The sequence below is a fragment of the Micropterus salmoides genome, unplaced genomic scaffold, assembly GCF_014851395.1.
Source record: "Micropterus salmoides isolate LMB-PRFRI ecotype aquatic unplaced genomic scaffold, ASM1485139v1 Ms_hic_scaffold_7, whole genome shotgun sequence".
Classification (NCBI taxonomy): Eukaryota; Metazoa; Chordata; class Actinopteri; order Centrarchiformes; family Centrarchidae; genus Micropterus; species Micropterus salmoides.
This window is the reverse complement of record NW_024044459.1, coordinates 39,067,812-39,091,750: the sequence shown is the minus strand read 5'-3', so window position 1 is coordinate 39,091,750 and position 23,939 is coordinate 39,067,812. Positions and strand designations below refer to the sequence as shown.

Here is a 23,939-nt window from a genome sequence, read left to right as displayed (position 1 = left end):
TCTAAATTTGCGTACAGGGACATGCTTATCTATGATCCTAAGACGACCATCATAAAAGTAGTTCCAGGCCAATTCTACTTCATCTATAAGAAAGATTTTGTTCCAATCAAAGTGAAACAGGTCACGTGAAAAGGCTTGTTCACAGAAATGCTTCATATGAAAATAATCCGAGCCCTCTGTTTCGGGGTTTTAGCATTCCAAACTGCTGCAATTGTACAATGATCACTCATTAGCAAACACACCTATATCTGAGAATTTGTGTGGAGCATTAGTTAAAAACAAATCAAGTAAATAGGACTTTTCAGGGCAGTTGTTGTTTGGGTGAGTTGGACAATCAATCAACTGGGTGAGATTAAGAGTCACAGACAGAGTTAAAGCTGTCTGACATGGAGGACAGCCAATCCAAGTTAAAATCCCCGGCTAAAAGTACCTCTCCAAATTCAATGCTCAGTACTTGCTGAGGGTGGTCTATAGCAACCTATGACCGTCATTGTTTGCCCCGATGCGAGCTCCATCTTCAAGGCTAAAAGCTCTAGCTGCTTACTAATGGATACCAAATCCACAATGTTACAAGGAAAGACCAGGGTTAGGATGAACACTACCAGAGAGAGGAGGGCAGGCAGTGGGAGGCTTGACAGTGCTACTTTTCTATAAAACAGTACTCTGTTGATCATTGGCAGACTTTCTGGGGAAGACCTGGTCTGATCCGGAGAGACGGCATCCATCCCACTTGGGAAGGAGCAGCTCTCATTTCTAGAAATCTGGCCAAGTTTATTAGTGGACCAAATCCATGACAACCCAGAGTTGAGACCAGGAGGCAGAGTCGCAGTTTAACACACTTCTCTGCCCTTCTTTTTCAGCAGTTACCCACCCAAAACCCTACGCAGAGTCACAGTCTAACACACTTCTCTGCTCCTCCATTTCAGGAGTTACTTAGTGAAAACCCTATAGTGACGGTGTCTGTCCCCCCCGACCATCGAAATTATTTAAAAAGGTAAACAGAAGAGGAGCTGTGCATAAAAACCTTATAAAAATTAAAACCACAAGAGCAATAGTGCAAACAAATAGGAGAGTTAAATGTGGACTCTTAAACATCAGATCTCTCTCTTCTAAAGGTGTACTAGTAAATGAACTAATATCAGATTATGATATTGATTTATTTGGTCTTACTGAAACCTGGCTGGGTGATGGAGAATATGTTAGCCTAAATGAATCCACCCCTCCCAGTCATATTAATACTCACATTCCTCGAGGCACAGGCCGAGGAGGTGGAGTTGCAGCTATCTTCGACTCTAGCCTATTAATCAGCTCTAAACCTAAACTAAACTATAACTCATTTGAAAGTCTTGTTCTTAGTCTTTCGCACCCAAGTTGGAAATCACTGCAACCAATTCTTTTTGTTATAGTGTACCGAGCACCTGGCCCGTACTCTGAATTCTTATCTGAATTTGCAGAGTTTTTGTCAACTTTAGTCCTTAAAACGGACAAAGTTATTATTGTAGGGGATTTTAATATTCATGTAGATGTTGAGAATGACAGCTTCAGTACTGCGTTTATCTCTTTGTTAGATTCCATCGGCTTCTCTCAGAGTGTTCATGAACCGACTCACTGTTTTAACCACACCCTTGACCTTGTTTTGGTGTATGGTATTGAAATTGAACATTTAGTGGTGTTCCCACAGAATCCCTCTTTATCCGACCACTGTTTGATAACTTTTGAGTTTGTATTGCTGAACTACTCGCCATTGGGCAAAAATTTCTATACAAGATGTCTGTCTGATAGAGCTGTAGCTAAATTTAAGGATGCGATTCCATCAGCTCTAAATACATTATCTAGTCACAAAGTAACGGAGGACTCCTATGCTAATTTCAGTCCCTCCCAAATCGATCATCTTGTTGATAGTGCTGCTAGCTCGCTGCGAATGACACTCGACTCTGTAGCCCCTCTAAAAAAGAAAATACTAAAACAAAGACGGTTAGCTCCATGGTATAATACTGAAACTCGCAAATTAAAGCAAATATCACGGAAACTTGAGAGGAATTGGCGTTCCACCAAAGTGGAAAATTCTCGTTTAATTTGGCAAGATAGTCTTAAAACTTATAGGAAGGCCCTCCGTAATGCCAGAGCAGCGTACTACTCGTCATTAATAGAGGAAAATAGGAACAACCCCAGGTTTCTTTTCAGCACTGTAGCCAGGCTGACAGAGAGTCACAGCTCTATTGAGCCAAGTATTCCCATAGCTCTCAGTAGTTACGACTTCATGAGCTTCTTTAATGATAAAATTCTAGCTATTAGAGACAAAATTCACCAAGACCTGCCCTCAACTGGCACCGACTTATCTCTAAACTCAGGAACCTTAGAAACAGCTGTAGAACCAGATACATGTTTAGACTGTTTTGCTTCCCTCAATCTTTACCAACTAACTTCAATAATTTCTTCATCTAAACCATCAACCTGCCTCTTAGACCCCATCCCGACTAGGCTGCTTAAAGATGTTTTACCCTTAGTCAGCACCTCTATACTAGATATGATCAATCTATCTTTATCAACAGGCTATGTACCACAGTACTTTAAAGTAGCTGTAATTAAACCTCTTCTGACAAAGCCCAAACTTGATCCGGATGTTTTATCAAACTATAGACCTATATCTAACCTTCCATTTCTCTCTAAGGTTCTGGAGAAAGCAGTTGCTAAACAGCTGTGTGACTTTCTACAGAGCAATAGTTTATTTGAGGATTTTCAGTCAGGATTTAGAGCTCATCATAGCACAGAGACAGCACTGGTGAAAATTACTAATGACCTCCTTATTGCATCAGACAAAGGACTTGTCTCTGTACTGGTTTTATTAGATCTTAGTGCTGCATTTGATACCATTGACCATCAGATCCTATTGCAGAGACTGGAATATTTCATTGGCATTAAAGGAACCGCTCTAAGCTGGTTTAAGTCCTATTTATCAGATCGATTTCAGTTTGTACATGTTAACGATGAGTCCTCCATGCACGCCAAAGTTACTCATGGAGTTCCTCAAGGATCTGTCCTTGGACCAATCCTCTTCACTTTATATATGCTTCCTTTAGGCAATATTATCAGGAAACATTCCATAAGCTTTCATTGTTATGCAGATGATACTCAGTTATATCTATCGATCAAGCCAGATGAAACTCATCAGTTAGCTAAACTTCAAATGTGCCTTCAGGATGTTAAAACCTGGATGAGCTGTAATTTTCTTATGTTAAACTCAGATAAAACTGAAGTTATTGTTCTGGGGCCTAAGCACCTCCGTGACGCATTATCTAAAGATATAGTTTCCCTGGATGGCATCGCCTTGGCCTCCAGCACCACTGTGAGGAATCTTGGAGTTATCTTTGATCAGGACATGTCGTTTAAGTCCCACATTAAGCAAATTTCAAGGACCGCCTTTTTTCACCTACGTAATATTGCGAAAATCAGGAACATCCTGTCTAAAAATGATGCAGAAAAACTAGTCCATGCATTTGTTACTTCTAGGCTGGATTACTGCAATTCCTTATTATCAGGCTGCTCGAAAAAGTCCGTTAAGACTCTTACTCTTAAGACTCTTCAGCTGATCCAGAATGCTGCAGCACGTGTTCTGACAGGAACCAGGAAAAGAGATCACATTTCTCCTGTTTTAGCTTCTTTGCATTGGCTTCCAGTAAAATCCAGAATAGAATTTAAAATCATTCTTCTTACCTACAAAGCTCTTAATGGTCAGGCACCATCTTATCTTAAAGAGCTCATAGTACCTTACTACCCCACCAGAGCACTGCGCTCCCAGAATGCAGGGTTACTTGTGGTTCCTAGAGTCTCCAAAAGTAGACTAGGAGCCAGAGCGTTCAGCTATCAAGCTCCTCTCCTGTGGAACCAGGTTCCAGTTTGGGTTCAGGAGGCAGACACCATCTCCACATTTAAGAGTAGGCTTAAGACTTTCCTCTTTGATAAAGCTTATAGTTAGGGCTGGCTCAGGTAGTCCTGAACCATCCCTTAGTTATGCTGCTATAGGCCTAGACTGCCGGGGGATTTCCCATGATGCACTGAGCTCCTCTCTCCTCTACTTTCTCTCCCTCTGTATGCAACCTTATCCCATTATTGCATGTTACTAACACAACTTCTCCCCTTTCTGGTAGTCTTGTGCTTTCTCGTCCCTCTCCTCTCTCCTCCTATCACTTCCTGCAGGTTTTCTGGCTCTGGAGCTGTGGAGTCTGGATCTGTGGCTGCGGGTCGCCTGCTGCCCCCGTGTTCCTGCTCGACACCCTCTACTGCAACGACTATTGTTGCTAGTCTTATTGTTATTATAATCATTAACATTACGATGGTTACCATTAACACTATTGTAAATATCTGTACCATTTTCATTTAGTTTATAGCAACATTACCTTCGCTGTCTGTACCTCTGTGTGTATATTGTGTAGGCTGCCTCCCTCCCCTCTCTCTCTCCTTACATCCCTCTCTCTCTCTCTCTCTCTCTCTCTCTCTCTCTCTCTCTTTCACTCTCTTTCTCTCTCTCTTTCTCTCTCTCTCTCTCTCTCTCTCACCCCAACCGGTCGAGGCAGATGGCCGCCCACCCTGAGCCATGGTTCTGCTCGAGGTTTCTGCCTCTTAAAAGGAAGTTTTTCCTTGCCTCTGTCGCCTAGTGCTTGCTCTTGGTGGGAACTGTTGGGCTTCTGTAAATATCATCACAGAGTACGGTCTAGACCTGCTCTTTTATGAAAAGCGCTGTGAGATAACTGTTGTTGTGATTTGGCGCTATATAAATAAAATTGAATTGAATTGAATTGAATTGGTCTAGAAGGAAGATAAAAAGATAAACACTGAAACCAATCATGCAGACCAAGTACAACTTAACAAGATCAGATAAATATCAAGTTCTGTAGTCACCAATAGTCTGTGGATTCCAGCTGAGTTTGATGTCCATAGGGCCAAAGTCCCAGATGGTGCCCAGATATTTCTGGGAATGTGGGGAAAGCTTATCATGTTCAGCATTTCTGTGAACACCTCGCTGCTATTAGTCAAAGATAATACGAGGACTAACGATAAAAGCACCATGTTGAGTCTTTGCTGCAAGCAGAACCAAGGAAAACATAGAACGTCTCTCCAGTTTATTGATGGAATCAATCCAAGCCAGATTCTCCCTCTCAGATCCAGCCGTGGTGACGAATGTTGTCACGGTGTAACCAGGAAGAGTTCTCCAGGGTAAGTAACTAAGAGTGACCTCTCTACTGGAGACCGGCGATGGGCGAAAACAGTCGTCCGGAGAAGTCGATGCCCCCAGGCAACATGGCACATGTTGATGAAGTTTGGCAGCGACTGCTCTTTTTTTTGTTTATGATGGACAGAGGCTAGGGAGGCACGCCTTGACCAAGACAGTAGGCATGGGGTCCAGGGAACAGGTGGAGCTCTAACCAACTTAACGACTTAAGCCACGTCCAGAGGGGAGGAGGAGGAGGAGAGGCAGTGCTGTGGGAGGCATTCAGCGGAGGGGGGGGGGGCCATCATGACGGTGAGTGCTGGGTAGAGGGTCAAGGAGTAGGAGGCGGCAGCTGGCTTATGGTGGAGAAGAGCATTCTGGGTCGCTTTTGCTGGTTACCAATGAGGGTGGAATAGTATTGTGTTTTGGCCGTGGAGAGAGAGCTTCTTTCTAAGACCTCACGTGGTCTTTGAAGGTAGGCCGGTAGGTGGGTCCTAGGGGCAGGGTGCGTCTGGTGTCCTCCTGGGGCTGGGGGGCCGTGGCTGCTGTCCCTTTACTTTGGTGGGGTTGCGTAAATAAAACGTTACAAAGGGAAACAGCTGAGCTGAATGAAGACAGCCAACAGCCTCAAGTGAGTCAGACTGTACTTTATTTTGAAAGTTTAACACACAGGAAATTGAAAAGAGCACAATCAGCATCTTCAAGTAATAATTTTTAAAAAATCAATAACTGATCAATATCTCACTATAAAATAAAAAAGTTTCACATTTCACACAATCAATCAAAAATATGATCATTGATCAACAAGCAGGGGGCGGGCCCAGGGGTGAGGATAATACGGGCTGGTTACTCTATGGGCGTGGCTAATATAAGCAGGTTAGCAGGGGGCGGGGCTACATCTGTGCAGCTGCAGTTAATATTTACAGTTGAGTTCACGCTGTTCAGACGTGGCTGTGAAGTTTAAACGTTTTAAACTTCAGTCTTAGTTTAAATGTTTTAGACTTCAGTTTAAATTATTTCAATTTTCATTTTAATTTAAATGTTTTAAACTTCAGCCTTAGTTCAACTGTTTTAAATTTTAGTCTTTATTTCAACATTTTAAACTTCAGTCTCAGTTTAAACTTTTAAACTTTAGTTTAAATTATTTAAATTTTAATTTAAATGTTTTAAACTTCAGTCTTAGTTTACACTTTTTAAACTCCAGTTTAAATTATTTAAATTTTAATTTTAATTTAAATGTTTTAAACTTCAGTCTTAGTTTAAACTTTTTAAACTTCCGTTGAAATTATTTCAATTTTAATTTAAATGTTTCTAAACTTCAGTCTTAGTTTAAATGTTTTAGACTTCAGTTTAAATTTTTAAACTACAGTTTAAATTATTTCAATTTTCATTTTAATTTAAATGTTTTAAACTTCAGTCTTAGTTTAAATGTTTTAGACTTCAGTTTAAATTTTTTAAACTACAGTTTAAATTATTTCAATTTTCATTTTAATTTAAATGTTTTAAACTTCAGCCTTAGTTCAACTGTTTTAAATTTTAGTCTTTATTTCAACATTTTAAACTTCAGTCTCAGTTTAAACTTTTTAAACTTTAGTTTAAATTATTTAAATTTTAATTTTAATTTAAATGTTTTAAACTTCAGTCTTAGTTTACACTTTTTAAACTTCAGTTTAAATTATTTCAATTTTAATTTAAATGTTTTTAAACTTCAGTCTTAGTTTAAGTGTTTTAGACTTCAGTTTAAATTTTTTAAACTACAGTTTAAATTATTTCAATTTTCATTTTAATTTAAATGTTTTAAACTTCAGTCTTAGTTTAAACTTTTTAAATTTCAGTTTAAATTATTAAAATAAAAATTTAAATTTAAATGTTTTAAACTTCAGTCTTTAATATTTTAGTCTTTATTTCAACATTTTAAACTTTAGTCTCAGTTTAAATGTTTTAAACTTCAGTCTCAGTTTGAACGTTTTAAACTTTAGTCTTAGTTTAACTCCAGTTTCTCCAGAGTGACCTCACAAGAGGTTTTGACCACACCACAGTGACATCACCGCAGTGAGTGAAAGCTTTCGTTGGTCATCCACCATTTCACATTTTCTTTTCAATAAAGTTTTTTATAACCATTAGATTAAAGTCAATCAGAAGAACATCTAAACTGATCGATCACAGAAACCCAGTTTCACATCAGAACAAATGTTTAAAGAGAACAAAGAGAGAAAATCATCGTTTTGGGTTTAAACGTGCGAGTTATCAGAACATCAGCTTTTCTTCATATAAATGATTTATGTTGATCAATGAATACGATTATGAAACTCGGCAGTTTCATGAAACATTAACATGATCATCTGGATCCATAATCTGGATCCACAGTAAATCCAGATTAACCCAGGTCTGATCTGTGTTTGAGACATGTCTAATATGTGATCTCTGATTGATTTCACAGTCACCAATCGGACGTTTTCCTCCATCACGTATCGACAGTCTGTCATCTGATTGGCCGAGAGCACTTCCTGTGGCGAGATGTCCTCTGGGCCGATTACTGCGCTAGACTAGCCGACTACTCTGCACAAATCCTACAAGACAGACAGAGAGAGAGAGTGAGACAGACAGACAGGTTAGAGACAGACAGACAGGTTAGAGAGACAGGTTAGAGACAGACAGGAAGAGAGACAGACAGGTTAGAGAGACAGGTTAGAGACAGACAGGAAGAGAGACAGACAGGTTAGAGAGACAGGTTAGAGACAGACAGGAAGAGAGACAGACAGGTTAGAGACAGACATGTTAGAGAGACAGGTTAGAGGCAGACAGGCAGAGAGACAGACAGGTTAGAGACACAGGTTAGACAGACAGACAGGTTAGAGACAGACAGGTTAGAGAGACAGGTTAGAGACAGACAGGCAGAGAGACAGACAGGTTAGAGAGACAGGTAAGAGACAGACAGGCAGAGAGACAGACAGGTTAGAGAGACAGGTTAGAGAGACAGGTTAGACAGACAGGTTAGACACAGACAGGTTAGAGAGACAGGTTAGAGACAGAGAGGTTAGAGAGACAGACAGGCAGAGAGACAAACAGGTTAGAGACAGACAGGTTAGAGCCAGACAGGCAGAGAGACAGACAGATTAGAGACAGACAGGTTAGACAGACAGACGGGTTAGAGCCAGACAGGTTAGAGCCAGACAGGTTAGAGCCAGACAGGTTAGACAGACAGACGGGTTAGAGACAGACAGGTTAGAGAGACAGGTTAGAGACGGACAGGCAGAAAGACAGACAGGTTAGAGAGACAGGTAAGAGACAGACAGGCAGAGAGACAGACAGGTTAGAGAGACAGGTTAGAGAGACAGGTTAGAGACAGACAGGCAGAGAGACAGACAGGTTAGAGAGACAGACAGGTTAGACACAGACAGACAGAGAGACAGACAGGTTAGAGAGACAGGTTAGAGACAGAGAGGTTAGAGAGACAGACAGGCAGAGAGACAAACAGGTTAGAGACAGACAGGTTAGAGCCAGACAGGCAGAGAGACAGACAGGTTAGAGACAGACAGGTTAGACAGACAGACGGGTTAGAGACAGACAGACAGGTTAGAGAGACAGGTTAGAGACAGACAGGAAGAGAGACAGATAGGTTAGAGACAGACAGGTTAGAGACAGACAGGTTAGAGAGACAGGTTAGAGACAGACAGGCAGAGAGACAGACAGGTTGGAGAGACAGGTTAGAAAGACAGACGGTTTAGAGCCAGACAGGCAGAGAGAAAGACAGGTTAGAGACAGACAGGTTAGACAGACAGACGGGTTAGAGACAGACAGGTTAGAGACACAGGTTAGAGAGACAGACGGGTTAGAGACAGACAGGTTAGAGAGACAGGTTAGAGACAGACAGGTTAGACAGACAGGTTAGACACAGACAGGCAGAGAGACAGACAGGTTAGAGAGACAGGTTAGAGAAAGAGAGGTTAGAGAGACAGACAGGCAGAGAGACAAACAGGTTAGAGACAGACAGGTTAGAGACAGACAGGCAGAGAGACAGACAGGTTAGAGACAGACAGGTTAGACAGACAGACGGGTTAGAGCCAGACAGGTTAGAGCCAGACAGGTTAGAGACAGACAGGTTAGACAGACAGACGGGTTAGAGACAGACAGGTTAGAGAGACAGGTTAGAGACAGACAGGTTAGAGAGACAGGTAAGAGACAGACAGGCAGAGAGACAGGTAAGAGACAGACAGGCAGAGAGACAGGTTAGACACAGACAGGCAGAGAGACAGACAGGTTAGAGAGACAGGTTAGAGACAGAGAGGTTAGAGAGACAGGCAGGCAGAGAGACAAACATGTTAGAGACAGACAGGTTAGAGACAAACAGGTTAGAGAGACAGACGGGTTACAGATAGACAGGTTAGAGACAGACAGGTTAGAGAGACAGGTAAGAGACAGACAGGCAGAGAGACAGACAGGTTAGAGAGACAGGTTAGAGACAGACAGGTTAGAGAGACAGACGGGTTACAGATAGACAGGTTAGAGACAGACAGGTTAGAGAGACAGGTAAGAGACAGACAGGCAGAGAGACAAACAGGTTAGAGACAGACAGGTTAGAGCTAGACAGGCAGAGAGACAGACAGGTTAGAGACAGACAGGTTAGAGGCAGACAGGTTAGAGACACAGGTTAGAGCCAGACAGGCAGAGAGACAGACAGGTTAGAGCCAGACAGGTTAGACAGACAGGTTAGACACAGACAGGCAGAGAGACAGACAGGTTAGAGAGACAGGTTAGAGACAGAGAGGTTAGAGAGACAGACAGGCAGAGAGACAAACAGGTTAGAGACAGACAGGTTAGAGACAGACAGGTTAGAGAGACAGACGGGTTACCGATAGACAGGTTAGAGACAGACAGGTTAGAGAGACAGGTTAGAGGCAGACAGGTTAGAGACAGGTTAGAGAGACAGACAAGTTAGAGACAGACAGGCAGAGAGACAGACATGTTAGAGACAGACAGGCAGAGAGACAGACATGTTAGAGACAGACAGGTTAGAGACTTACAGCTTAGAGAGACAGACAGGTTACAGACAGACGGGTCAGAGACAGACGGGTTACAGACAGACAGGTCAGAGACAGACATGTTAGAGACAGACAGGTTAGAGACACAGGTTAGAGCCAGACAGGCAGAGAGACAGACAGGTTACAGCCAGACAGGTTAGAGGCAGACAGGTTAGAGACACAGGTTAGAGCCAGACAGGCAGAGAGACAGACAGGTTAGAGCCAGACAGGTTAGACAGACAGGTTAGACACAGACAGGCAGAGAGACAGACAGGTTAGAGAGACAAGTTAGAGACAGAGAGGTTAGAGAGACAGACAGGCAGAGAGACAAACAGGTTAGAGACAGACAGGTTAGAGACAGACAGGTTAGAGAGACAGACGGGTTACAGATAGACAGGTTAGAGACAGACAGGTTAGAGAGACAGGTTAGAGGCAGACAGGTTAGAGACAGGTTAGAGACAGACAAGTTAGAGACAGACAGGCAGAGAGACAGACATGTTAGAGACAGACAGGCAGAGAGACAGACATGTTAGAGACAGACAGGTTAGAGACTTACAGCTTAGAGAGACAGACAGGTTACAGACAGACGGGTCAGAGACAGACGGGTTACAGACAGACAGGTCAGAGACAGACATGTTAGAGACAGACAGGTTAGAGACACAGGTTAGAGCCAGACAGGCAGAGAGACAGACAGGTTACAGCCAGACAGGTTAGAGGCAGACAGGTTAGAGACACAGGTTAGAGCCAGACAGGCAGAGAGACAGACAGGTTAGAGCCAGACAGGTTAGAGCCAGACAGGTTAGACAGACAGGTTAGACACAGACAGGCAGAGAGACAGACAGGTTAGACAGACAGGTTAGACACAGACAGGCAGAGAGACAGACAGGTTAGAGAGACAGGTTAGAGACAGAGAGGTTAGAGAGACAGACAGGCAGAGAGACAAACAGGTTAGAGACAGACAGGTTAGAGACAGACAGGTTAGAGCCAGACAGGCAGAGAGACAGACAGGTTAGAGACAGACAGGTTAGACAGACAGACGGGTTAGAGACAGACAGACAGGTTAGAGAGACAGGTTAGAGACAGACAGGAAGAGAGACAGATAGGTTAGAGACAGACAGGCAGAGAGACAGACAGGTTAGAGACAGACATGTTAGAGAGACAGGTTAGAGGCAGACAGGCAGAGAGACAGACAGGTTGGAGAGACAGGTTAGAAAGACAGACGGGTTAGAGACAGACAGGCAGAGAGACAGACAGGTTAGAGAGACAGGTTAGACAGACAGACGGGTTAGAGACAGACAGGTTAGAGAGACAGGTAATAGACAGACAGGCAGAGAGACAGACAGGTTAGAGAGACAGGTTAGAGAGACAGGTTAGACAGACAGGTTAGACACAGACAGGCAGAGAGACAGACAGGTTAGAGAGACAGGTTAGAGAGACAGGTTAGAGACAGAGAGGTTAGAGAGACAGACAGGCAGAGAGACAAACAGGTTAGAGACAGACAGGTTAGAGCCAGACAGGCAGAGAGACAGACAGATTAGAGACAGACAGGTTAGACAGACAGACGGGTTAGAGCCAGACAGGTTAGAGCCAGACAGGTTAGAGACAGACAGGTTAGACAGACAGACGGGTTAGAGACAGACAGGTTAGAGAGACAGGTTAGAGACAGACAGGTTAGAGAGACAGGTAAGAGACAGACAGGCAGAGAGACAGGTAAGAGACAGACAGGCAGAGAGACAGGTTAGACACAGACAGGCAGAGAGACAGACAGGTTAGAGAGACAGGTTAGAGACAGAGAGGTTAGAGAGACAGGCAGGCAGAGAGACAAACATGTTAGAGACAGACAGGTTAGAGACAAACAGGTTAGAGAGACAGACGGGTTACAGATAGACAGGTTAGAGACAGACAGGTTAGAGAGACAGGTAAGAGACAGACAGGCAGAGAGACAAACAGGTTAGAGACAGACAGGTTAGAGAAAGACAGGTTAGAGAGACAGACGGGTTACAGATAGACAGGTTAGAGACAGACAGGTTAGAGAGACAGGTAAGAGACAGACAGGCAGAGAGACAAACAGGTTAGAGACAGACAGGTTAGAGCTAGACAGGCAGAGAGACAGACAGGTTAGAGACAGACAGGTTAGAGACAGACAGGTTAGAGACACAGGTTAGAGCCAGACAGGCAGAGAGACAGACAGGTTAGAGCCAGACAGGTTAGAGCCAGACAGGTTAGACAGACAGGTTAGACACAGACAGGCAGAGAGACAGACAGGTTAGAGAGACAGGTTAGAGACAGAGAGGTTAGAGAGACAGACAGGCAGAGAGACAAACAGGTTAGAGACAGACAGGTTAGAGACAGACAGGTTAGAGAGACAGACGGGTTACAGATAGACAGGTTAGAGACAGACAGGTTAGAGAGACAGGTTAGAGGCAGACAGGTTAGAGACAGGTTAGAGAGACAGACAAGTTAGAGACAGACAGGCAGAGAGACAGACATGTTAGAGACAGACAGGCAGAGAGACAGACATGTTAGAGACAGACAGGTTAGAGACTTACAGCTTAGAGAGACAGACAGGTTACAGACAGACGGTTCAGAGACAGACGGGTTACAGACAGACAGGTTAGAGACAGACATGTTAGAGACAGACAGGTTAGAGACACAGGTTAGAGACAGACAGGCAGAGAGACAGACAGGTTAGAGCCAGACAGGTTAGAGACAGACAGGTTAGAGACACAGGTTAGAGCCAGACAGGCAGAGAGACAGACAGGTTAGAGCCAGACAGGTTAGAGCCAGACAGGTTAGACAGACAGGTTAGACACAGACAGGCAGAGAGACAGACAGGTTAGAGAGACAGGTTAGAGACAGAGAGGTTAGAGAGACAGACAGGCAGAGAGACAAACAGGTTAGAGACAGACAGGTTAGAGACAGACAGGTTAGAGAGACAGACGGGTTACAGATAGACAGGTTAGAGACAGACAGGTTAGAGAGACAGGTTAGAGGCAGACAGGTTAGAGACAGGTTAGAGAGACAGACAAGTTAGAGACAGACAGGCAGAGAGACAGACATGTTAGAGACAGACAGGCAGAGAGACAGACATGTTAGAGACAGACAGGTTAGAGACTTACAGCTTAGAGAGACAGACAGGTTACAGACAGACGGTTCAGAGACAGACGGGTTACAGACAGACAGGTCAGAGACAGACATGTTAGAGACAGACAGGCAGACAGACAAGTTAGAGACAGACAGGCAGAGAGACAGACAGACAGGTTAGAGACAGACAGGCAGAGAGACAGACAGGTTAGAGACAGACAGGAAGAGAGACAGACAGGTTAGAGACATACAGGTTAGAGGCAGAGAGACAGACAGGTTAGAGAGACAGGTTAGAGACAGACAGACAGACAGAGAGACAGACATGTTAGAGAGACAGGTTAGAGGCAGACAGGCAGAGAGACACACAGGTTAGAGAGACAGACAGGTTAGAGACAGGTTAGAGGCAGACAGGCAGAGAGACACACAGGTTAGAGACATACAGGTTAGAGAGACAGACGGGTTACAGGCAGACAGGTTAGAGAGACAGATGGGTTACAGGCTGACAGGTTAGAGACAGACAGGTTAGAGACTTACAGGTTAGAGAGACAGACAGGTTAGAGACAGACAGGTTAGAGGCAGACAGGCAGAGAGACAGAAAGCAAGGTTAGAGACAGACAGGTGACACAGACAGGTTAGAGACAGACATGTTAGAGACAGACAGGCAAAGAGACAGACAGACAGGTTAGAGACAGACAGGTGAGACAGACAGGTTAGAGACAGACAGGCAGAGAAACAGACAGGTTACAGACAGACAGGTTAGAGAGGCAGACGGGTTACAGACAGACAGGTCAGAGACAGACAGGTTAGAGACAGACAGGCTGACAGACAAGTTAGAGACAGACAGGCAGAGAGACAGGCGGGTTACAGACAGACAGGTTAGAGACAGGTTAGAGAGACAGACGGGTTACAGAGACAGACGGGTTACAGACAGACAGGTTAGAGACAGACAGGCAGGCAGACAGACAGGTTAGAGAGACAGCGGGTTAGAGACAGACAGGTTAGAGACAGACAGGTTAGAGAGACAGACAGGTTAGAGAGAGACAGGTTAGAGAGAGACATGTTAGAGACAGGCAGGCAGACAAGTTAGAGACAGACAGGTTAGAGAGAAAGACAGGCAGAGAGACAGACAGACAGGTTAGAAACAGACAGGTTAGAGACAGACAGGCAGAGAGACAGACAGACAGGTTAGAGACAGACAGGTTAGAGAGACAGACAGGTTAGAGAGACAGGTTAGAGACAGACAGGTTAAAGACAGACTGGTTAGAGACAGGTTAGAGACAGATAGACAGAGAGCCGGGTTAGAGAGCAACGTGTACTCAGTACTGCTGCTACTACTTGACACTAGTACTCAGTACTGCTTCTACTACTTGCCACGTGTACTCAGTACTGCTGCTACTACTTGCCACGTGTACATCTTGTAGTACTGCTGCTGCTACTTGCCACGTGTACTTGTTGTAGAACTGCTGCTGCTACTTGCCACGTGTACTTGTTGTAGTACTGCTGCTGCTACTTGCCACGTGTACTTGTTGTAGTACTGCTGCTGCTACTTGCCACGTGTACTTGTTGTAGTACTGCTGCTGCTACTTGCCACGTGTACTTGTTGTAGTACTGCTGCTGCTACTTGCCACGTGTACTTGTTGTAGTACTGCTGCTACTACTTGCCACGTGTACTTGTTGTAGTACTGCTGCTACTACTTGCCACATGTACTCAGTACTGCTGCTACTTCTTGCCAGGTGTACTTGTTGTAGTACTGCTGCTACTACTTGCCACGTGTACTTGTTGTAGTACTGCTGCTGCTACTTGCCACGTGTACTTGTTGTAGTACTGCTGCTGCTTCTTGCCACATGTACTCAGTACTGCTGCTACTACTTGCCACGTGTACTTGTTGTAGTACTGCTGCTACTACTTGCCACGTGTACTAGTTGTAGTACTGCTGCTACTACTTGCCACGTGTACTTGTTGTAGTACTGCTGCTGCTACTTGCCACGTGTACTTGTTGTAGTACTGCTGCTACTACTTGCCATGTGTACTTGTTGTAGTACTGCTGCTGCTACTTGCCACGTGTACTCAGTACTGCTGCTGCTACTTGCCACGTGTACTTGTTGTAGTACTGCTGCTGCTACTTGCCACGTGTACTTCTTGTAGTACTGCTGCTGCTACTTGTCACGTGTACTACTTGTAGTACTGCTGCTACTACTTGCCACGTGTACTTGTTGTAGTACTGCTGCTGCTACTTGTCACGTGTACTACTTGTAGTACTGCTGCTCCTACTTGCCACGTGTACTGCTTGTAGTACTGCTGCTCCTACTTGTCAGGTGTACTTGTTGTAGTACTGCTGCTGCTACTTGCCACGTGTACTTGTTGTAGTACTGCTGCTGCTACTTGCCACGTGTACTACTTGTAGTACTGCTGCTACTACTTGCCACGTGTACTCAGTACTGCTGCTGCTACTTGCCACGTGTACTTGTTGTAGTACTGCTGCTACTACTTGGCACGTGTACTCAGTACTGCTGCTACTACTTGCCACGTGTACTTGTTGTAGTACTGCTGCTGCTACTTGCCACATGTACTTGTTGTAGTACTGCTGCTGCTACTTGCCACGTGTACTTGTTGTAGTACTGCTGCTGCTACTTGCCACGTGTACTTGTTGTAGTACTGCTGCTGCTACTTGCCACGTGTACTACTTGTAGTACTGCTGCTCCTACTTGCCACGTGTACTGCTTGTAGTACTGCTGCTCCTACTTGTCAGGTGTACTTGTTGTAGTACTGCTGCTGCTACTTGCCACGTGTACTTGTTGTAGTACTGCTGCTGCTACTTGCCACGTGTACTACTTGTAGTACTGCTGCTACTACTTGCCACGTGTACTCAGTACTGCTGCTACTACTTGCCACATGTACTCAGTACTGCTGCTACTACTTGCCACGTGTACTTGTTGTAGTACTGCTGCTGCTACTTGCCACATGTACTCAGTACTGCTGCTACTACTTGCCACGTGTACTTGTTGTAGTACTGCTGCTGCTACTTGCCACGTGTACTTGTTGTAGTACTGCTGCTGCTACTTGCCACGTGTACTTGTTGTAGTACTGCTGCTGCTACTTGCCACATGTACTCAGTACTGCTGCTGCTACTTGCCACATGTACTCAGTACTGCTGCTGCTACTTGCCACGTGTACTTGTTGTAGTACTGCTGCTGCTACTTGCCACGTGTACTTGTTGCAGTACTGCTGCTGCTACTTGCCACGTGTACTTGTTGCAGTACTGCTGCTGCTACTTGCCACATGTACTCAGTACTGCTGCTGCTACTTGCCACGTGTACTTGTTGCAGTACTGCTGCTGCTACTTGCCACGTGTACTTGTTGCAGTACTGCTGCTGCTACTTGCTGCTGCTACTTGCCACGTGTACTTGTTGCAGTACTGCTGCTGCTACTTGCCACGTGTACTTGTTGTAGTACTGCTGCTGCTACTTGCCACGTGTACTTGTTGTAGTACTGCTGCTGCTACTTGCCACGTGTACTTGTTGTAGTACTGCTGCTGCTACTTGCCACGTGTACTTGTTGTAGTACTGCTGCTGCTACTTGCCACGTGTACTTGTTGCAGTATTGCTGCTGCTACTTGCCACGTGTACTTGTTGCAGTACTGCTGCTGCTACTTGCCACGTGTACTTGTTGTAGTACTGCTGCTGCTACTACTACTGCTCGGGGCTCTGCTGGAAAATATCTTTGCGGTCGCCGTGGAGACCATTTAAATAATGAAGTGAGAAAATAATCAGCAGAATCATCAGTCAAGTGTTTTTGATGTGAAAATAAAAACAAACGAGCGTTGGTGACGTCGTCTCAATGCTGCGAGCGGCTCGCCGTCCTGGAGAGGACCCGGACGGTGCACTCGCAACGGCTGTTTCCTACACGATTTCACCACTAAATCCACTTCTGAGAAGTTTTGAGGCGAGAAATTAAACGTGTAGATGTCGAATACTGACAGAAGCTCCACTAGTGGCGGCGGTTCCTCCTGCGGGGGGAGCTAACGAGCCGGCTCACAGACCTCTGCAGCAGCAGCGGTTTAGATGTTCGGACTGCTGTCGCTACCTGATGAAGAGACCTCTGGCTCCTGCAGAACCCTGTCTTGGCTTGTGGAACTGAATAAATAAATGAATAAACAAACAGGGGACTGGCGTTACTTTATTTTATTATTATGGCTGTTATTTTGGAGCTCTGCAGGCCTCTGTGCTGGCGGGATTGAGCAACCTTGCGATAGTCATTTCCAGTTAGTGCACAACAGCAGGTACGCACTAGTACCCGAGACGCAGCTCATGAGTTCTGCTGGTCCGGAAAGAAAACAGATTCAGGCTCACGAGGAAACATCGGATCTCTGTGACGTCTGTTAAGACGTGGAGCGGCGAGGAGATCTCCGCTGAGCCTGACAGAAAGACAGGCGTCACGGTGAGGGTCTGATACGAGGGTTCGGCGGGACACTCGAGCTGCATCTCACTCCGGGTACTTCCTTCAGTATACCAACATGCAGTACACTGCGTACTCCTTAGTGCGTTCACTTTGACAGGCCGCTGCTGTGCACTTCCCAGAGAGGACTACCCCCCCGGCACAGAGGCCGGCTGCACAGCTCCAGAAGAAAATGCTCCGAATCAGGTTCAAACTTCCATGTCATTTTCTTTGGTGTGTTGGTGCATAAATATGAATTATATAAAATAAAAGCAACAAAAAGCAAGTTCTGTAACTGTACACCAACACTGTAACGCCTGCCATAATCATAAGAATAAAATAAAGTATCGCCAGTCCCCTCTTCAGACTATGACTGTTGTAATGTATTTGAAACCTGCGTTCATGGGTTAACAGCGGCTCAGCGCGCCTCACCTCTTTTAAATCCTCCTTTGCCGCCGCTGACATCGACTGTGGTCATGAAATTTACATGAACCCCCCCGGCCCCCCCGAGTGGGAGTCTGTGAAACTGGGCTCATTTTCAGATATATGCAGATAACTGCATTATTTACAGGAAGTTATGTTATTTGGTCTTCCTTTTTGCTAACCTTCCACTCGCTCGCCGGAGAAGCACCGCTCATCTCACTGAACTAAAAGTTTCATCTCAGAGTTTTAAGCCACTCTGACCGGAGCTGATCTCATTTATTGTGTTGAGTTTATAGATATCTGGATATTTACATTCAGGGAGCCTCCAGATAAGTTTGTTTAGAGAGAAAGATTTTAAAGTAGTAAAATGCTAGATTAGTATGTATGGGGTAAGACACCCCCCCCGGTCGCTGCGCCCCTTCACGGTTGATGGTTTGTAAGTTAGATGTTATTCAGACTCTGGACAGACCCGTCAGCCAACCAGCAGCTTCACTATCAGAAAGTCTGACGTTAGAAGCTCACATGTTGGAAAGAGCATGTTTCACCTCAGACGTTCTGCTGATGAAGCTCCAGCAGCCTCATGTTTAAAAGGCTGACAAATAAATTACTTCTACAACACAGTTTATATATCTGTATTTGCACATATTAAAGTGATTTCACACCAATGGGGGGAGGGGGGGCATCTTACCCCATGTGAAAAATGACTTCTCCCTAAAAAATACGTTTGATTAAATACAAATGAATTTTTCATCTGTAGCTGTTTGTTTTACTTTAGAATATGTTGCCCTGAGCAGACAAAGAAATCTATAAAATGTTCTTTAATGGGGGGGGGGTAACCATAGCAACCACCATTTTGACATTCAAAGGTCACAGGTCAGGTGGGGAGGGGTCAGGATTACTTAAACGTTATATAAGAAAGGTCAAAGTTCATCCAGAGGTCAAAGACCAACATCAGTACATTTGACAAGAGGTCACATAGAGGTCACGTAGAGGTCATTTAAAGGTCACATGGGTGTTACATCAGAGTCAAGCAGAGGTCACGTAGGTCATGTAGAGGTCATTTAAAGGTCACATGGGTGTTACATCAGAGTCAAGCAGAGGTCACGTAGGTCATGTAGAGGTCATTTAAAGGTCACATGGGTGTTACATCAGAGTCAAGCAGAGGTCACACAGAGGTCATTTAGAGGTCATTAACAGGTAATGTGAAGGTCAGATGTAGGTCATGGCACCTTTGGCGCTGCTTTCCAGGAAGACCTTAATGTAGGAGGTGGGGACGTAGCCCTCCTCCTCCAAGTTCCTCCGTACTCTGGTCCAACCGTCACCTTTGTCCTCCTCCACCACAGAAAGTAGTTCTCCCTCCACCATGGACAGAGTGCCTTCATTCTGACCTGCAAAAGATCAGTAACCACATGTTCAGCCATACGCGTAGGAGCCATTATACATGAGGGGCACATGTTTTGTCCCCCTCACATTTTTACGGCAATTTCGGAGTTGGCTCATAACGGAGGCGGTTTGAATGACTAGTCAATCAATCAATCGCACACCGCATCAGACATGAGTAAACGGTTGAAATCATGTTGGCCTATATAAAAAACAGAAGGCAAAGGTGGTGCTGAAAAGTTAAGGGAGAAAAAAAGAGTTCGGGTGCAGCAAGTGCCTCAATAGTTTGTTTTGTGCTGCTGTTACTTACAGTCTACCTGAAGACAGCAGACTCCTGCTGCAGGGTGGCACCTTTTCACGTTCCTTTTTTAAAACTGTACTTTTATTCTTTACTCCAGTATTTTCCTTAGGCCAGTAAGCTACTCTTAAATTCTCTACATTTTCATTCATACTTCATAACTTATTCACTCTGTTTTCTAAAGCCATTAGAAATGAGCATTTAACCCCCCTAGCATTTCAGCCCCCCCGCCCAGGTTCAAAGTCGCTCCTACGCCCCTGTGTTCAGACATACCCACACAGTGGAGACCGGCCCCCCCGCGCCCTCACTGGAGACCACGCCCTCACTGGGGACCACGGCCCCCGCGACCTGGTAAACTGAGTAAGTGCAGTATAAGAAAACAGTACCTTGGAATGGGTACAGGGACTTGCAGGTGCCAATACTTGGTAATGGTTCTTCATCATCGAATTCGTCATCGAACTCGGAACTACGAGACTTAAAGTGAAGCTCTGCACTGTGGTCTTCAGTGTAGCTGCCATCAGGACTGAGCAGAGAGAGAAAAGAGCAGATATTCAGATTTTAATAGAGGCCGTCCTCACAGCTACATTGAGATTGTTATTCCGTCAACAAAAAATCCCACAATCACCAAAAGCAGAGATTCAGGAAGCATGAATATTTGGTCAGAGATCAGCGGCCTGCTGTATGCAGTTGACTTAGTGTTGTTTCACCTACTAAAGAAGGTTTGCAGCAGAGACTCTGTCAGACCTGGGCCCTGACAGGAAACACAACAAAGACTAAGATAATGATCTTTCAGAAACAATACAGAAATCAGGTTTCACACAATTTCTATTTAGACACCACTAAATTACAACACACAAAAAAACTACACTTCCATTGGCCTCAGGGCTGGACTGGTAATCTGGCATACCGGACAAATGCCCAAGGGGCCGACGCACCTTTGGGAGGGGGGGTGTAACGTAGATTATGTATTATATAAAATGGGCCAAAGACTGGCGGATGGACAGCGGCTGTCGAAAACAACCGGTTTGTTTTCTCTCGGGGCTGCAGGAGCTTCAACACCAGCTGCAGGACCCTGCGTAGTGCAGGCACCTGAAGGAGAGCTGTGGGCCCTTCCAGGCAGAGGAGGAGGCGTGAGACAGAGGAGCAGAGGGACAAAGTGACAGAGAGAGCAGGAGGAGAGTGGAGGTGAAGGGTAAGCATGGAGTAGCTCAACCTGTAGGGAGGGACGCTCATTCACACTGGGGACACTGGGGACATGTAGCCACCACTTCTTGCAAGCACTTGCAAACACAAAAATGTTTGGGAAAATGGCTTGCACCAACAAATGTTCATTAACAAATAAAAATGCTATGAAAAAGGTTTATTTGCACAGTAAGCCTGCAATGCAGTGCAAATATAGAAGAAAACTGTGTTGTCCACAAAAAGTAACTTAAGCAGCTACCGATTACTGCATTATATTATATATAGTGGGTACTGCGGGCTGGTTGCTGACGTACTGCGGTAAGCATGTCGACTCATTTCCGTTTCCGGTGCTTGTGTGTTGGTACCGTGTTGTGCTGCTCTCGCTAAATACCAGTTAAACCAGTTGTTTGATTACAGCGGCCAACTGTCCGCTAAACACTTATTCTTACAGTAATTTTGCAAAAGCACTCACAGTTCTTTCCATCTTTTAGTGACTGCTGTTCAATCTCATAGTTGTTCTAAAGTTTTGGTAACTGACGCTACAGTACTTTAGCTTAGCCGTTAGCGACTTTAGCTTAGCAGCTAGCGATGGCTTCTCCTTCTCCCTCTCTCTCCTACTTTCTCCTGCTCGGTGTGTCAGATGTTTAGTTACTCCTCTGCCTCCTTTAGCGGTAATGGTCCGTGTAATAAGTGTAGTTTATTTATAGACATGGAGGCGAGGCTCAGTGATTTAGAAGTCCGGCTCCGCACCTTGGTAGATCAGTCTTTAGCTACTGTAGCTAGCCAGTCCCCGGTAGTCGGTGCGGAACGGCCTGAGTTATCCTCTGGTAGCCGTCCTCCGGCATCTCCTGTGCAGCCAGGAAAGGGGGGCTGGGTGACTGTCCAAAGGAGGAATAGTCGTAAGCATTCAAAGTCCACGGGGCACCATCAACCTGTTCACGTTTCTAACAGATTTTCCCCACTCAGCGACACACCCGCTGAGAAACCAACTCTGATCATTGGCAGCTCCATTTTGAGAAACGTGAAGTTAGCGAAGCCAGCGGCCATAGTTAAGTGCATCCCTGGGGCCAGAGCGGGCGACACTGAGTCTTATTTGAAACTGCTGGCTAAGGATAAACGTAAATACAGTAAGATTGTTATTCACGTCGGCGGTAATGACTCCCGGTTACGCCAATCGGAGGTCACTAAGATTAATGTTGAGTCAGTGTGTACATATGCAAAAACAATGTCGGACACCGTAGTTTTCTCTGGACCCCTGCCAAATCTGACCAGTGATGACATGTATAGCCGCATGTCGTCATTCCGCCAAGTTTATTAGTGGACCAAATCCATGACAACCCAGAGTTGAGACCAGGAGGCAGAGTCGCAGTCTAACACACTTCTCTGCTCCTCCATTTCAGGAGTTACTTAGTGAAAATCCTATAGTGACGGTGTCTGTCCCCGACCATCGAAATTATTTAAAAAGGTAAACAGAAGAGGAGCTGTGCATAAAAACCTCATAAAAATTAAAACCACAAGAGCAATAGTGCAAACGAATAGGAGAGTTAAATGTGGACTCTTAAACATCAGATCTCTCTCTTCTAAAGGTGTACTAGTAAATGAACTAATATCAGATTATGATATTGATTTATTTGGTCTTACTGAAACCTGGCTGGGTGATGGAGAATATGTTAGCCTAAATGAATCCACCCCTCCCAGTCATATTAATACTCACATTCCTCGAGGCACAGGCCGAGGAGGTGGAGTTGCAGCTATCTTCGACTCTAGCCTACTAATCAGCTCTAAACCTAAACTAAATTATAACTCATTTGAAAACCTTGTTCTTAGTCTTTCGCACCCAAGTTGGAAATCACTGCAACCAATTCTCTTCGTTATAGTGTACAGTGTAGAGTTTTTGTCAACTTTAGTCCTTAAAACGGACAAAGTTATTATTGTAGGGGATTTTAATATTCATGTGGATGTTGAGAATGACAGCTTCAGTACTGCGTTTATCTCTCTGTTAGATTCCATTGGCTTCTCTCAGAGTGTTCATGAACCGACTCACTGTTTTAACCACACCCTCGACCTTGTTTTGGTGTATGGTATTGAAATTGAACATTTAGTGGTGTTCCCACAGAATCCCTCTTTATCTGACCACTGTTTGATAACTTTTGAGTTTGTATTGCTGAACTACTCGCCATTGGGCAAAAATGTCTATACAAGATGTCTGTCTGATAGTGCTGTAGCTAAATTTAAGGATGCGATTCCATCAGCTCTAAATACATTATCTAGTCACAAAGTAACGGAGGACTCCTATGCTAATTTCAGTCCCTCCCAAATCGATCATCTTGTTGATAGTGCTGCAGGCTCGCTGCGAATGACACTCGACTCTGTAGCCCCTCTAAAAAAGAAAATACTAAAACAAAGACGGTTAGCTCCATGGTATAATACTGAAACTCGCAAATTAAAGCAAATATCGCGGAAACTTGAGAGGAATTGGCGTTCCACCAAAGTGGAAAATTCGTTGAATTTGGCAAGATAGTCTTAAAACTTATAGGAAGGCCCTCCATAATGCCAGAGCAGCCTACTACTCGTCATTAATAGAGGAAAATAGGAACAACCCAAAGTTTCTTTTCAGCACTGTAGCCAGGCTGACAGAGAGTCACAGCTCTATTGAGCCAAGTATTCCCATAGCTCTCAGTAGTTACGACTTCATGAGCTTCTTTAATGATAAAATTCTAGCTATTAGAGACAAAATTCACCAAGACCTGCCCTCAACTGGCACCAACTTATCTCTTAACTCAGGAACCTTAGAAACAGCTGTAGAACCAGATATATGTTTAGACTGTTTTGCTTCCCTCAATCTTTACCAACTAACTTCAATAATTTCTTCATCTAAACCATCAACCTGCCTCTTAGACCCCATCC

The 23,939-nt window shown here is 44.7% G+C and overlaps 1 protein-coding gene across 1 annotated transcript in view; it reads right to left on the bottom strand.

The window, feature by feature from the left end:
- Positions 1 to 7,069: 7,069 nt before the first annotated feature.
- The window catches only part of LOC119892359 (formin-binding protein 1-like), a 68,965-nt gene continuing 52,095 nt past the window's right edge, over positions 7,070 to 23,939 (bottom strand). The window contains exons 16-18 of the mRNA XM_038704561.1: positions 20,237 to 20,373; positions 19,402 to 19,560; positions 7,070 to 7,779 (exon numbers count right to left, since the gene is read on the bottom strand). Coding sequence (XP_038560489.1) covers positions 7,751 to 7,779; positions 19,402 to 19,560; positions 20,237 to 20,373 — 325 coding nt within the window. The 3' untranslated portion in view covers positions 7,070 to 7,750. The remainder of the gene's footprint in view (positions 7,780 to 19,401; positions 19,561 to 20,236; positions 20,374 to 23,939) is intronic.